Raw genomic sequence first — 16,929 nt, 5'->3', positions numbered from 1 at the left:
CAATCGTGCTATTAATTTAACAAGTACAGTGATTCACTTAACAACTGTGGCAAGAAAGGTCCTAACATGGGGCAAAACTCACTTAACTTTCTTGCTTAGCAATGGAAATTTTGGGCTCGATTGTGGTCGTAAGCTGAGGATATCTGTAGCTCTGAGATTTTTATAAAACTTGAAAGTTGAAAATAATTGTCGTACGTTGCAAAAGTTACACATTATAACAAAAATTATACAAACCATCTTGTTGTTTTCACTGCATTTGTGTACTTCATTTCCTTCAGTCCTTTTACACATTTCAGGTTCTAAAGTCAGAGAAAAAACTTTGAAATGTAAGATTAAGAGTTAGAACCGCAAGAGATGTTCATACAATCAATATTTAAACAACTTTTCCCAATGAAATAATTTCCAGGTGGATAGGATAATAAATCGCATCGTGAGCCTGAAGGTAGAGAGTCATTGGGAATTTAAAATACAGTTTGGTACTTATTTAGTAAAATAACATAACTGCCCCAGAAAGGCTTCGACGGAAGATGTTTTAGCATTGGTGAGATTCTGTGAGATCTGGAGGAAGACATCATCTGACATCCGGGCAAGACACCCTATATTGCTATTTATCCCACAGAGACAGAAGCACATTTCTCACATTATTTTATTATCTCAAATAAGGATATTCCACACATCAAAAACCCAGAGCTTTCAGAAGCATATTTTTGAACCTAATTCCTAAATTCTAAACCTGTAAAAAGTTAGGATGAACCTCAGTTGAATATTTACATGTCTTATATTACATCCCATTTTTCCTCTTGAATTCAAATTGCTTTTGATTCATACTCAGTGTAGTCTTATCTTCCAAATTAATTTTTTATAAAGTTTATAAGATGTTGCCATAACATAAAGAAAAATAACCCCAACATGCACAACCAACTATCTTTTTTTAAAATTCTGGTTAATAGATTAGAATATTTCCCTTCCCTTTTGTTAATGGTAAGTAGTTGCTAGTTGGAATATACCAGTTGTTTTATTAGAAAGAGTGCAGAATTGTAAGGCTAGATTGGAAAGGAAATCCATTTTTATGTGGAGTTAAAATTTTAGACACTAGAAACAGTTAAAAGTCTCTTGCATTTATGTGTTTCTAATTGGGAAGGAAAATCCAGTGTCATGGAAGATGCCAGACCTAGTTTTGAAGAACCAGGACAGATTCACGTCACACCAGCATAAATGAATTTTATGTTGAACATGATATGATTTTGGGCCTCGTCATTAATAAGTGTATCGGTACATAACCATTAGTGGGTTATGAATGAAATGTTAGGTTTGGTGGATAGGCAGCCATGTGGGATCCTCTGCTTGCCCAGACAAACTAGAGATGAACAGTTTGAATCAACTATTTCATCTGCTGCTAGAAAGCTAAAGGAATCCTTCTAGAGAACCATTTGTAATAGTGGCCGATAGCTCAGACTTTGCACAGATTGTTTGCATTGGCCAGGGTTCTAGGTTGGACCTCCCAGTGGGGCGCGGTTCACCGACAAATCCACGCTCGACAAAAGCGCGCCGACAAAACTGCTGGGAAAAAACTGCGAGTTCGAAATCGCGCCGACGAATGAGCGCAGAAGCGCGCCAACAATAGCGCACCAACAGAAGCGCGCTCTAACCCTAACCCTAAACCTTACCCTTACTCTTACCCTTACCCTAACCCTTACCTTAACCGTAATTGCGCTTCTGTCGGCGCTCTTTTGTCGACACGCCTTTGACGTCGCGGTTTTGTCGCCGCGGTTTTGTCGGGCGCGCTGTTGTCGGACGCACATTTGTCGGGTCACGCACAGATTCATATCCACGTTTCCCCCCCCTCTAATTTTCTATACTTTCTACAGTCCTAAAAATCCTGGAATGATTTGAGTAACATTTTTTCATCTTAAATATTTGCCATATTTAGGGAATGCTTTTTTTAAAAAATGTAAAGACCATAATCAAAAGTTTTCTTGGCTGTTTGGCTCATTGATCATAATGCAACATACTCCCAATAGTACAGTAGTGTGTTGTTATTTGGTCATAGAATATGTGCTTTTAAACAGTCATCAGTACTGTATTCTCTGGAGCAGTGTTTCTCCACCTTGTAGTCCACACATCTGCCAAGGTTGGGGTTCCACCACAAAACCGCGTTCGACTAAACCGCGCTCGACGAAATCGCGTAGCTGACGTCATCAAGAGGGCGACAACAGCGCGGAGACAGAAGCACGCTGTAAACGCTAAACCTAAAATTAACACCTAAACCTAAACCTAACCCCCCTAAACCTAACCCTAAACCTAACCCTTAACCTAATCCTAAACCTAACCCTAACCCTTAACCTAACCCTAAAGCTAACCCTAAAGCTAACCCTAAACCTAACCCTTACCTTAAGTTGAATCGGCTTGCTTTCAAAGCGCTATTTAAAGCGCCCTTCTTTCTCCGCGCTGGCTGTTGTCGCCCTGTTGATGACATCAGCGACGCGGTTTAATCGGGCGCGGCTTAGTCGAGCGCGGTTTTGACGGGTCACGAAGGTTGGGACCTCTAGCATTTATAATGAAGGCCGATCAAACCAATGTATCCCTCGGTGCATACTGACATGTTTATGGGCTAGTGTTAGTTGAGAGTTGAACAGAATGCCCTTTCTTTCCTCTCTCTCCTTGGATGGTCCTTAGGCTGTGAGCATCACTCATTATTTTCAGCAGGAAACGGGTGCATATTTTCTATTTAAAGCTAGCCATTTGGTAAGGCCCTGAAATAGGAGAACTCTAGTTGATTGCATAAACAGAAGAGAAGCACCGTTTCAATGTACATCTTTTGCAGTTAGTCTCTCGGGATAGGGCGGCATACAAATGCAATAAACATTTCAAACATTTCAGTGCGTGCAAACTGCAAAGAAGCTACAAAAACTGTATGTCAGCACCTCTTCATTGAGTAATTAGGACCACGAGACTACATAGGTAGAAATCAAGTGTACTTTTACTAATTATAAATGATTAAAGGCGTAGCAAAGCGAAGACTGATTATTTAGGCGCGAAAGCGATTGATATATAGAATAACCCATTCCCCACCCCTTGGCATCCCAGTTACAGTCCAATCATAATTCTCCTAAGTGTCAGGTGTGAGATAACTTCAAAAGGCATCACTAAGATGGAATGTCGGTGCCGTTAGCCTTGGCGGGAACCTCCTCCGCATGTGTAGTCCGACAGGCAGCAGAACTCCAGAATCTTCCTCCAGCACAATTAGTAAACCCCTCCCAAATACCATGCCCTCCCTCCCCGTTTCATGGCAGCCGAAGCAGCAGCAAAGCAGAGGCTGACACTGTAGCCAATCCAGGCCCATCATCTTCCTTGTTACAGCTCCACCTGTGATTGCATTACAGAACATGGATCAATTTTTAAAACAAATTGCACTTAAATATGCCGGATTATCTCCAGAACTGCTAAAATGCATTTTCTACAAAGCGAGTGACGGAAAAACGGTACATCCTTTTAAGGCGCCATGTGATTTTTTTTTTCTTTTCAGATCTTTACGTATGTGATGACTTGTCTTTTTAAAAGATCTTCCCTCTTCCCTCTATACAGTGAGCATGGCCACTAACAGGCTTATAGGTGGAGTGGCAGGGACCCTTCTGGCCCTGGGGGTGATATTTGGAGGCACAGGGTGGGGAATAGAGTAAGCATATTTATTAGTTTCGGAGCTTGATGTTTTGGTGCCTACTGTGTTAGGTAACTGTACGCATCTGGTCCCCCTGTGTTCTCCAACTAGCTTCGTGTTCTGTGGTGACTGTATTTGTCATGTGATTTGAACATTTGTGCCGTATGATATGCTCATCATGCAACTGTTTAACTCTCTCCTGGTCTGGGATAATGTGGGGCATAAAACAAAACGTTTGTCAATTGTGTAGCACCGTAATTAATGCAATTCAATGTTTATGTGTTTTCAATGCTCCAAATTATAAACGAGATTTCAAAAAATTATTATACCTTTTTTAAAAAAAAATGTATAAATCGATCTTAGTGCACTTGATATAATTTGGTTTATTGCCAGAAGGGAATAGTAAGTAAAAGTATATGATTTAAATAATTAAGAAGCAGAATTGCCCAAATCACTGTTTTCCAATCTTGGCCACTTTAAAATGTCTGGATTCCAGCTCCCAGAATACCTCAGCCAGCATGTCTGAAGTCTACACACCTTAAAGCAGTGTTTCTCAACCTTGGCGACTTTAAGTCCTGTGGACTTCAACTCCCAGAATGCCCCAGCCAGCACAGCTGTGCTGGCTGGGGCATTCTGGGAGTTGAAGTCCACAGGACTTAAAGTCGCCAAGGTTGAGAAACACTGCTTTAAAGTGACTACAGTTAAGAAACTCTGAAATCAATGTTTGGCACTGTTTCCCCTTAGCTGAGTAAGGGAGCTCTGAACATGGAAACAGTTTTCTTCATGCACAGCCAGTGAACATCCAAAGATGCACTGGATGTGCATTCTCACCAATGCTGGGAGGACCATGTACGTTTTCTTGGCCTAGCAAGAGGCTATTTCGATGATCCTAGGACTCCCCATCTGACCGTATCTGTTGTGTGTGTTGGATCACGGCTATTATGAACATTTATATTAAATGAGATGAATCATTTTGAAATAGTCAACATGAGTATTATTGATGTGTCCACCATTTACTTGGCCAAAAATAAGTACAACCATTTAGGAACTTTATGGGAACATCATTAGATATTCTTTCGAGCAATATTTGATTTTTTTTTTACTTGATTTCCTTCTAAATAATGCATGCTCCTATATATTCTGCCTACTGAACGGTATTTAGGAAATCAAGAAATTATTCTGCTGTTGTTTCTAGAACAGCAGATTTTTTAAAGATAACTGCACATTTTCAATAACACTGCATCCGTCCATCCACCTTGTTCTTCAACCTGATGGTGACATACCTGATGTTAGGAAGATTGAGCTACCAAAGAAAGCAGACGCAGCTTTAGTGGTCACTAGTGGCTGTAGAGAAAAGGAGAGGATTCTAATTTTTTGTTATGAAGATTCATCTAAAATTAGATTTTCTTAAAATCAAAGTTACTTTGTCATTAGTTGCAGTAATACTATCATAACTAATGACTTTACTTTTTTTCATCAGTGTGTGATCTGCCTCCTGTTTTGTTTTAAGAAATGATAAATATATGCATGTTACAGAACATTCATTATTAATCCAAACTATTACAATTTTTCAGTAAAACTTGATTTCATAACAGTAGCATTGAATTTCTATCTAGCAGCAGCTGAAACATCATTAAATGAGGAAACTATCATTCTTCATCAGGCTGGATATTAAGTTCCTTGTGGAGATCCTTTATTATAGCAATAGCAGTTAGACTTATATACCGCTTCATAGGGCTTTCAGCCCTCTCTAAGCGGTGTACAGAGTCAGCATATCGCCCCCAACAACAATCCGGGTCCTCATTTTACCCACCTCGGAAGGATGGAAGGCTGAGTCAACCTTGAGCCGGTGAGATTTGAACCGCCGAACTGCAGAACTGCAGTCAGCTGAAGTAGCCTGCAGTGCTGCATTTAACCACTGCGCCACCTCAGCTCATTATAAAGGAAAGAAAAGTAGGATGTCCCTCATTAGAGGAATTGATTTTTCTATATTGCATTAGTCAGAATCTAATAGAAGAGAATGTTTTAACCTAGCAGTCACCGGGCAGATTAAGTCCTTGATTGTCAAAGGGAATTAACTTGCTGCACTAAGGGAATCCAGTTTGGATTATCAAATTTGTTATTCTCTAAATTGCCAAAAGCAGTCTTCTATATTTGCATGCCACCATTTTCATAAGAAAAGATGTTTGCAAATGTATATCTTGAATTCATTATTAGATATCCATCCTCGTGCTACAAGGTTGACTCAGGTGAAGCTCTTCTATGGGTAGATGGTTTAAAGATGACCTTCAAGCCAAGAATCACACCAGGCATAAGAAATTCCTTGCCAGGAAGGAACATGGAGAATTCCCCATATTGTAAATACAAAGTGCTCTTCGTTTTAATAGCAGGAGACGCTATTTTCAGGCACGCCATCCTTTCTGTTATTTACACATAACAAAACTAGCTATCTCGCAGGGGAGCAAATAAAAAAAAGACAGGCATGCTTGTAGGTATTAAGACTGAGATAAAACAAATAATTGCTTCCTGTATAAATAATCACAATTTCCAATAGCACTTGCACAACATCCTGCTTTCTAAAGTTTAAAAACAAGCTGTTTTTAAATGTCCAGATTAGTTTTAACTATGGGGTTTTTTTTAAAACAGCAGTAGCACTTGTTCAAAATCATCTCTGATCGTTGTCCTGCTTTTTAAAAGATTATACTGTGAATCTAAGACAAAAGATTAAATCAGATATGTATCATTTTGTGGTGATTGCATTTGAGAAGTAAAATAGTGATGGTGTTCGTTGTTTTAAGGGTCAGCTTTGATGGAAATACTCAAGTATACAATGATTTACAGTGCCAGAGGAGACATTTACTTAAGTTACTAAACAAAAGTATTTTTCAGTGTACATGAAATGTAAATAAAATGTGAAAGAATAGATCCAGGACTTATCACTTGATAGGTGATTGGATTTCCAGGTTTTGCACTTATTTTCATGGGCCAATTTAGCTATTCTTGTTTTTTGTTATTTTTAGTTGTCTTTGTAATTTTTCCCTGTTTCTCCTGATGCTGATTTTTTTTCTTTTTTCGCTCTTCAAAATTCTTCCAAACCTCATCCAATAATTCAAAAAGTTAGTTGTCCATCAAAGAAACATACTTTCTGACTTTTTTTTACTTAAAAATGTTTGAATACTGCAAAATTGTAAGATATCTGTGGCTTTATAAATGTTTAGATAAGTTTAAACTGAAGTCCAAAGTTTCATTAGTACGAAGTATTCTAGGGAAGTGTTAGTTTGTATATGGGAGCATGATAGATAATTCATCTATCTTTTAAAAAAAAAAGTCTTCATGTAGTTTTTAAATAACTTTGGCCCATTCGAAAATGTTTCTTTCATATAACTTAAATAGCTCATTTGTTTTAAATTGTTTTACTACATTTCCCTGGATGTGAATGAATTAAGTGGTTGGTTCTGATCTCTTTCTTCCCATCATCCTTTGTCACAGGTCCTAGTGCCACAAATCTTATAATAGGCTCCATCGCTGGTGCCATCCTGGTAGCAGCTATTGTCCTTGGGGGGACAGGATGGGGCTTTAAGTAAGCAATGCCGCATGTCTTTTTTTTCCAGTGGCTATAGCACTACTTCCTGCTTACATCACCAGATTTTGAGTTCCTGCTACAAGATCTCCAGTCACGGTTTACTTTAAAAAAAAAAAAAGAATCCACATTTTGTAAAAGAACAAGTATCTTTTTAAGAAATCTCAGAAATGTCACCTGGATGTAAAGTTGCAATATAGAGCATCTAATAGAGACCCCCCAACATAGTCTGAAAGCAGTGGGTGGGTTTCAAAAATTGTTCGAACCTACTCTGTGGGTGTGGCCTCCTTTGTGGGAGTGGCTTGCCGCCAATGTGACCAGATATGAAGATGCCGACGACACTTGTCAGAACCACCTTAAATTACCTCACACACAGCACTGGCATGCATAAGAATAGGATGTAAATGTGTTTTTTAAAAGGTATCTTTGGTTTGCGTTAAAACAACTTCAACACACGCAATGTTCTGATTGCACCACAAACGCAGTAGTCATCCTTACCTTTCACAGAGGCACTGAGTTTCATAAATATGAGCATGATAGTGTAGAATAATCACATCCAAGGACCAGTGGTGGGTTTCAAAAAATTTGGAAGCTCTTCTGTAGGTGTGGCCTGCTTTCCGGGTCCACTGGTGGAACCTCTTCTAACCAGTTCGGTAGATTTGATGAATCGGTTCTACCGAAGAGGTGCGAACTGGTAGGAACCCACCTCTGACTCACTTGCACAGAACAATTTAAACAACAATTTAACAATTTAAACAACAATTTGTGGCCTCCTTTGTGGGAGTGGCTTGCTGCCCATGTGACCGGATGGGAGTGGCTTGCCACCCATGTGACCGGATATGAAGATGCCGACAACACTTGTCAGAACCACCATAAATTACCTCACACACAGCACTGGCATGCATAAGAATAGGATGTAAACTTGTTTTTTAAAAGGCATCTCTGGTTTGCGTTAAAACAACTTCAACACACGCAATGTTCTGATTGCACCACAAACGCAGTAGTCATCCTTACACCTTTCACAGAGGCAAAACTGAGTTTTATAAATAGGAGCATGATAGTGTAGAATAATCATATCCAAGGACCAGTGGTGGGTTTCAAAAAAATTTGGAACCTCTTCTGTAGGTGTGGCCTGCTTTCCAGGTCCACTGGTGGAACCTCTTCTAATCGGTTGGGTAGATTTGACGAACCGGTTCTACCGAATAGGTGCGAACTGGTAGGAACCCACCTCTGTCTGAAAGGCATCTTTGTAATGCAGCAAATTACGGCATCTGACTCCTTGGATAGTATTGGAGATCTTCAACCTAAGAAGCTTGTGAAATTGCCGTGGACATGACCAGTGCAAAAACGTCGCTCTAAAAAGAGTAGTTAGTTACAAAATGCTACTTTGAGGGCTTCAGGAGGGCCCAGGAAGCCTGAATGCAAAACAGTTCAATTCCCAAATGTCAAAATTAATACTGTATTAAATTCCAAGAACACAATAAATAATTCATTTTTGCAAAAGGAAAACTGATAAGGTCAGTGAAAATATGTAATTTAAACCCAAGTAGTATGAAACTGAAATTTGAACCAAATCGCAAAACTAATATTTTCATCTCGGGAGAGCATAGTTTAAATCAAGCAGTATAATTGATAGACAGCCTTCCTCTTGACAGAAACCCCAATCTGTAAAATGTGTAAAATCATTTGTATATACAGAGAAACTCATACTCATTTCATAACCTCTTTTATCCCTCTGTACCTTGACTGGAACTATTTTGCAATGAGTTATTTCAGCATTTACGTACGTATTTTAAGAATAATTTGATTTATACAGCTGATGCCTCTATACCACACTTTTGTAGCTTTATGTATTCCTAAAAGTAAACATATAATGATTTTGACTCCTCGAATTGGCAGTGGGAAAAAAATAGAATTTTGAAAAATATCTAACAAAATAACAGCATGGTAGATATGGCCCAACATAAAAGGCAATTTAAAAATAAAACAACCTGATCCGTACAAGTCCAAGTGACTTTCCCAAGAATCTGAATTTGAAACTAAGAAAGAAATGTTTGCAAGTTCATGGCTGTCTCATTTTTTCTCCTTAAGCTAAATAAAGAAGATAGGACTTTTGTATCTCCATATAAAATACTACACATATGTTGTAATATAGTTCCTTGTGTAGGTGTGGGTCACCCATGGCCCAGTTCATAACAGGGCATGCAGAGCCACGCTGAACCACACAGGAGAAAACAAACTCCTAAAACTCCATAACATCCTGATAGTTCATAACATAACATCCTGAGATGTGCCCTACCAATGACGCCCAGGATTTGACCATATAACTTCCCTGAGCAGTAGATTAGAAATTGTACTTTTACAGGCTGTTTTTAACCACATGCTATTGCTCCTCCTGCCTTTGTCCTATCTCAATAAAAGGGGCTCTCAGACCCCCAATCTGGGGCGCTCCATCCCGAGAAAGATCATGTCCATCGCACACATATAGATACCGAAAGAGGACATACATTTTTTTGGGGGGGGGTTGATAGGGTGACGTTTAAGATTTCTTTCTAGGGTAGAATGCTTCATGAGAATGATTCGGCAAAATCTTAATAGTAAACAGTTGCTTTAATGCAATTGCCCTATGTAAGAGTTAGTAAATGGGCCTAGGAAACTTTCATGCTCTAGTCATGTGGAAGCAGTTTTTATAATTTATCTTCACCATTAGGGCATTGGGGGGGGAGGGGGTGAGATAGAAAAAGTCAAGATGGCAACACACCTCAAAAATCTCCCCCCCCCAATCCCATGGACACACTGCATCCAGTTCCTTATGAGAGTTTTTTTTGTTTAATTTGTTAAACAAAAGAATGTATCATGGGAAAGTTAAAAGGAAGTATTTCTCTTATATCATTTGATACAAATTATAAAACAAAAATAAGGTCTATTTTTATATAAAACCAAATAAACACAAATCTTACTAATTTTGCAATTAGCGTAGTTTATATATTATTTGGACATATGAAATATGCTTACTAATAACATGTCCCGCTTTTAATTCTGTTCAGATCATTGAGATAATAATTTACTTCTTAATGTCAGGAATTCTACTGCCTTTCAGAGGGAATTGATGTAAGGACATTAGCCCACTTCACATTATTCTCCCCACATAAAAAGCAAATGCTTGTAGCTAGAGACTTGTTATTAGGTCTGTAGCACAAGCATAGTGTAATTAATTTCCTTTATAAGTCATGCACCAGAAATTATCATTAACCAAAATCAATACAGTAAGCACTAATTATTAAAACTGCAATACCAAGTATGGAAATTCCTACTGTAATGAGTAGTACTCATATCATTCAATGATACAAACTAATTAAAAAAAAGCTCTATTCTATGCAGAGATGGGAAACCAATCTTAGAGTTTAGAGTTTTATTGATTTGTATGCCGCCCACTCCCGAAGGACTCCGGGCGGCTTACAATAAAACAAGGGAGGGGGAATAATACACAAACAACATATTAAAATATACAACAGTCACAATTTCCGAGGGGCTGGATATTTCGAAAGCCCCCCGGCCTGCTGGAGCAGCCAGGACTTAATGGCTTTGCGGAAGGCCGGGAGGGTAGTAAGGGTCCGGATTTCAACAGGGAGCTCGTTCCAGAGGGCTGGAGCTGCAACAGAGAAGGCTCTCCCCCGGGGAGTCGCCAGCCGACATTGGCTGGCAGATGGAATCCGGAGGAGACCTAACCTGTGTGATCTAATCGGTCTATGGGAGGTGATCTTTCAAATGTTCTTGAGCTAAAGTTCTCAATAGTCTTCACTACTCGCCACACTGATTGGAATTACTAGAAGTTGTAGTTATTGATTTGATTCACACACTTGTTTAATCCATAGTTTCTTGAATAACCTGAATTGGTTGGATTCATGCAATGTCCTCAGTTATAGACAAAGGACATTGTGTTTTATGATCTCAAGATTATGTCACCAAAATTCAGTAAGACATTTGACAAATTTTAGGAGCATTTTTGCTTGTTTTTGTTTTCCAAAATAAAGCATTTGATGAGGAAGAGGAGGGGAAGGGCTCAAGAAAAAAAAATAGTTTAATGTCTAAGAAAAATGCCTCTTCCTCCAGATCTTTATATGTGACCATATCTTACCTTCAAAGAACTCCACTCAAATAGAACTTTGCATCTTGTGTGACATTTGAATACACATTATATGAAATATTATGAATTGATATCTCTGTATGGACAGTCATGCAGTGTAAACATCTTAATAGTTCTCTTGCTTTTTTATAGAAAACTATTTTATTCTGTAGCAGAACCTCAAATATGATGGCCTCGCCTAGCTCTCAGCTTGAAGTGCATGTTTCTTTGGGGTAAAAATTTTTGGGGTGGGGAAGGTAGATTTTCTCACTAGAACCTAGATAGGTCTTCTCATATGTTGCTGCTGCATTTCGTATGTACGAGAGTCTTAAGAGAACTAAGAATATTTATGTTATCTGCTAATGATATTACTGTATGCAACAACATCCAATTCTATAATCTAAGATTATATTTTAAGTTTAGAAAAGCAAAATGGAGGTCTTCAAATGTCAAATGGAATAATTCTATAGAAACAGCTAAATGTTTTAGTATGGCATCATAATACCTATCTGAGAATGTTCTTTTCTGAGTATTCTTAGTCTGGATCAGTGTTTTTCAACCTTGGCAACTTGAAGATGTCCGGACTTCAACTCCCAGAATTCCCCAGCCAGCGAATGCTGGCTGGGGAATTCTGGGAGTTGAAGTCCGGACATCTTCAAGTTGCCAAGGTTGAAAAACACTGGTCTGGATCATGACTAAAACCCTTCATCCAGCCGAACATTTCTGTCCCCTTATCCTCACTACATCCTCTGAGGTGCAGGAGACCCTTCCATTTGGTGAAAAAAAACACCGAGATCTGCAGCAAAAGGAGAAAATGGATGAGATTCGTGAGAATAGCTTGAGGGGGAAGAAGAGGGGGAAGGACAGTCCCTAATGAGAAATGTGACTTTTCATTCATGCACTTCTGGATCCAACTCATGTTCCTATTATAATACTATATTGTCTAATTAAAATTCTTCTCAGTACTTATGTGATAGTTGTTAACTTTCTTCAGATGCATGAAAAGTTGAATTCAAATATTTTTGGGGTAAACATTTTGTAAAGATTCCTCAGTGAAGATACTAGATTTCTATAGGATTTGGTGTGTCTAAAAAAATATGAATTCTTATTTTCACAAATCTTGTGAAAGCTACATACGTGAATAAACCTAATGCTTGCTTAGAATCAGTGTTATAATAGGGAATAAAACAATATTAGTGTTGTTTTATAGGGCTGCTGAGCTCTGAATTAAGATTGATCTTTCCCTCCTTGTTTGTATCCCAGCTTGTTCTGGGATGTTCTAAGCACAAACATGTATCCATGATCCAAACGAATTTTAATTAAAATATATAATTCATAGTATGCATTATTATGTTCATTTGACTGTGATGGGTGATTATAGGAATTGAATAAATAAATAATTGTATTGATGTTGTGCATGATAAACTGATACATTTTAAAGCCATTTATTTCTTAAAAGACACAGAGGTGACTGGATGGATGGATGGATGGATACAAAGCAAGTTTTTTTAAAATGTTTTGTTAAAAGTTTATTGTATGGCTGGAATTAAATTATTTTCTTGTTTGGCATAAAAAAAGGAGTTGCCTGCTGTTAGGTAGGATTGCAAAATCTGTTTTTGCATACTGTTCCTCCATACCAGAGACTGCCAATTTCTTGTTATTCTTCCCAGCCTATTGTCAAAAAACTAGAATGATATATTGTCATTCTTTTTTCCCAATCAAAATTGTATCCTTTTAGTCCTTATTCTGAATTATTCTGAAAGGACCTTTAGATCTATGACACAAATTACTTTCTAATTTTGAAGAGCATTTACTTCATTCCTACCATAGACATTCTTTCCTTCTTTATGGAAGGGTTTTTTTATTACAATCTCAAAGATTCATATTTTGATCTGGTCCAAGTATGTTTCATATTTTGCTTCGAGTTTCAACTTTTTGGTATTCATGGAATATTTATCAAATTCTGCCTTTGAAACCACATATTATAAGATTATTCTAATAAGGTTGGTATCGCAAAATTATCTAGCAAGACATTGTAAATAAACATAGTTCTGGTAGGTTACTACAAGCATATCTTAATTAGTTGTAATAAAATAAAAACAGTTTTTATGAGGGCTGAAATCACATTAATAAACTATCCAAGAATGTTTAAAGAATTGCTGGCCATGTGCAAATTTCATTTATAGGTTCCACCACAAAACCGCGGTCGACTAAAGCGCGCTCGACGAAACTGCGTACCTGACGTCATCACAGCGCGACGAAAAAAGCACGCTGTGAGCGCTAAAGCTAAAATTAACCCCTAAACCTAAACCTAACCCCCCGAAACCTAACCCTAAACCTAACCCTAAACCTAACCCTTAACCTAACCCTAAACCTAACCCTAAATCTAACCCTTAACCTAACCCTAAACCTAACACTAACCCTTAACCTAACCCTAAACCTAACCCTAACGCTTAACCTAACCCTAACCCTAACCCTAACCCTAACCCTAACCCTTACCTTAATGTGAATCGGCTTGCTTTCAAAGCGCTTTTTAAAGTGCCTTTTTTTCTCCGCGGTCGCTGTTGTCGCGCTGCTGATGACGTCAGCGACGCGCTTTAATCGGGCGCGCTTTAGTGGACCGCAGTTTTGTCGTGCCACGCATTTATAGTCGATAGAGTTGATATAGTCATGTTCTTCTTGTATTGATCGAACATAAATAGTAAAACTTTAAAATGAGTATTGTAACAATCTTTGCATATATTTTATGAAATCTGAACTCATGCAGTACATTTCTCTTCTTCCAAAATGCACAGCTTTGTCTGGCATTTTTTCCTATTTGGGAGAAGAGATTTTATTTCATGTGAGATCAGTTACAAACTATTTAAAAGACTGCTAGATAAGGTAGATGATATTGGGGTTTTCAGTAGAGGTGGCAAGGATAATGGCTTAAAAAGTAAATACACCTGCATGAACATAGAGATATAAATTCATGTTAATGGTATGCTTCATATTGTTATTATTTCCTAGAGTGGGATTTTATCAGACCAGTAATTGAAGTAGAGTACAACCCCATGCATACTTAATTGAGGAAAAAACTGATGGAAATAAACAAGATTTAATTCTGATTAAATGTGGAAGAATTGTGAGTTGGAATAGCCCTGCTGTCTATATTTAGTGCACAAAGTGTAGAATTCACAAATTCAAATTAAATATGGTAATTTCCATAAGGCTAGTTTTCATATGAAAACAGTAGATGAGGGATGATGCTATGCAGGGGTGGGTTTCAACCGGTTCGCGGTTGGTCGCCGAACCCGGAAGTAAGTAACTTCCGGGAACGGCGAAGGCGCCCCCCCCGCGCGCGCGCGCGCCCCCGCGCCTGCTCCTTACCCGGTTTTGATGAATTCTGCGCTTCCACGCATGCGCAGGACGCATACAGCGCCTGCGCGATCCTCCAGGAGCAGCTGGAGCATCGCACAGACGCTAGTACGCATGCGTGCGCCCCGCGCGTGCACGCGTGCGCAAGGACGCCGCCGGCCTCATTCCAACCGAACCGGTTGGAACGGGGCGAGAAACCCACCCCTGATGCTATGGTAGGGAAAGAACCCAAAATATGACCAATTTTTCCATGTATGGTTGCATATCATATACACCGTCAAATGCATAACTTTTAAAATTGTTTTTAAGACACACTGTCACTATAATTGACATTAGAATGTAAGATTAACTGTACTATATAGTTATAAATCTATAGAAAATTGTAGGTTTGGGCATTATTTTTAATCTCTTCTCGTACATCATTAAAATACTTTGGGGTATGAAAACGTAGCGAAGGCGTAGTGTTCAAATCTCCATTTTCATAAAGTCCACAGAGAGAACCATTTTAGTCTGTTAGTGTTCTGTGATGTCTTTGAGGTAAAAAAAAAAAGTCATTGCGGCTTAAGATTTTGTAAACAAGATGCAAGAAATATCCAGTGTTGTAACATGAGAATAGAAGTAAAATAACTGGCCGTAGGATGAATACTGTACACTATGAAGGTTCACCGACAAATGCGCACTCGACAAAAGCGTGCTGACAAAACCGTGGTGAGAAAACCATGAGGTAGAAATTGCGCCGATGAATGGGCACAGAAGCATGCCGACAACAGCGCGCCAACAAAAGCGCGCCTTCAACAAACAACTAATAACAACCTAATAACCCTAACTCTAATCCTAACCCTAACCCTAACCCTAAACCTAAACCTAACCCTGAACCTAACCCTGAACCTAACCCTAACCCTAACCTTTACCTTAACTTAAATCACGGTTTTGTGGGCGCGGTTTTGTCGGCGCGTTGTTGTGGGCGCGTTTATGACGTCATGGTTTTCTCACCGCTGTTTTGTTGGCACGCATTTGTCGTGCGTGCATTTGTCGAGTCACACACTATGAAAAGTACCAAATTTGTACAGTTGAAACAGCCACCTACTTCTCATATCAACAATTGTGATAATTAATGTTTTGGGATAGTTATATCAGATCTGCCAATACTTCATGGCATAAGTATTACCGTATTATACTAGAACATTCACTCACTGCGATGCGGTATATATTTGGAGATATATGGCATATACAAAAGCCAATGCAAATATTGTTATAACAGAGCTGTTAGGTGTAAACTGCATGTTTCGAATATATACCACAGGGGTATATAGTACAAGTTTGTTCTTGTTAAAGTTTGTTCTTTTGGCAATCATCTACACTTTACTAGCAAAGCAAGTACTAGCAATAAAAACAGCAAAATCTTTTTAATTTGAGCATGCAGTGGAAGAACTAAAGGCTTTTGTGTTTCATAAAGTTAGGGAATTTGTGAAATCCTGTTCTATGTGTTACTGCAGTGGTTCCCAAACTTGGCAACTTTAAGACTTGTGGACTTCAACTCTCAGAATTCTCCAGCCAGCTCTGCTGGGAGAATTCTGGGAGTTGAAGTCCACAAGTCTTAAAGTTGCCAAGTTTGGGAACCACTGTGTTACTGCATGATAAGGTGGTGGTGGAGCAGTGCACACGCAGAGTGTTAAGATTAAATGCATGAATCCCTTGCTTGATGCCCCACATAAAGCCAGATTATGGGGAAGTTGCATCCATTTTTTTGTGTTGCCTTGTCATGCCTGGCTGTTTATTTATATAGCACATTTATATAAGACAAGAGAGTGGACGTTTATACCGAAAGTTTTTTTCCTGTGCTAATGGACACTAACGCAATTTCAGTCATGCAATTAACACCTCTCGGTGTCAATTCTGCTTTAAGAGCCGTTTCTGTACGAAGACAAAAAGTATATGTTGCACATTGCAGTTATGGGCTGACACAAAAAAACACCACGCATTGCAGTCCATTGGATATGTTCAGCAGAGTTCATCTCAAGGACGTGTCCTTGATACTGTGCAAAATGGTACGCAGGATTAAATTTTCACCTTCATTTTTAAAAAATTGCTCGGAAGAACTCTGCTCCGAAATCTTTTAAACGTAAAAAATTTTCAAGGTTACATCTGGGAAGTCTGGATGTGAGCCCATACTCCAATGTGACGATTATTGATGCGGTTTCCATATGT

At 38.7% G+C, this 16,929-nt stretch overlaps 1 protein-coding gene across 6 annotated transcripts in view; it reads left to right on the top strand.

Moving 5' to 3' along the window:
- Positions 1–16,929, top strand: part of ADAM23 (ADAM metallopeptidase domain 23) — an 88,909-nt gene that overhangs the window by 68,067 nt on the left and 3,913 nt on the right. For 2 of the 6 annotated variants that reach the window (XR_015695604.1, XM_087706801.1), the window contains exon 24: positions 7,148–7,238. The exons of 1 other annotated variant lie outside the window; for it this stretch is intronic. Coding sequence is in view for 4 of the 5 variants with exons in the window: in XM_087706801.1 (XP_087562927.1) it covers positions 7,148–7,238 (91 nt within the window). In the remaining variant the exon portion in view is untranslated. Of the gene's footprint in view, positions 1–3,585; positions 3,677–7,147; positions 7,243–16,929 lie in introns of those variants that run through there. 3 more of the 6 variants (XM_087706806.1, XM_087706808.1, XM_087706814.1) reach the window with 2 other exon arrangements.

The sequence above is a fragment of the Thamnophis sirtalis genome, unplaced genomic scaffold (genome assembly GCF_051295495.1).
Source record: "Thamnophis sirtalis isolate CommonGarterSnake01/CBP01778 unplaced genomic scaffold, rThaSir2_p1.2 scaffold_1, whole genome shotgun sequence".
Taxonomy (NCBI): Eukaryota; Metazoa; Chordata; class Lepidosauria; order Squamata; family Natricidae; genus Thamnophis; species Thamnophis sirtalis.
Note: the sequence above shows the minus strand (reverse complement) of the source record. Positions and strands in the feature narration are given on the sequence as shown.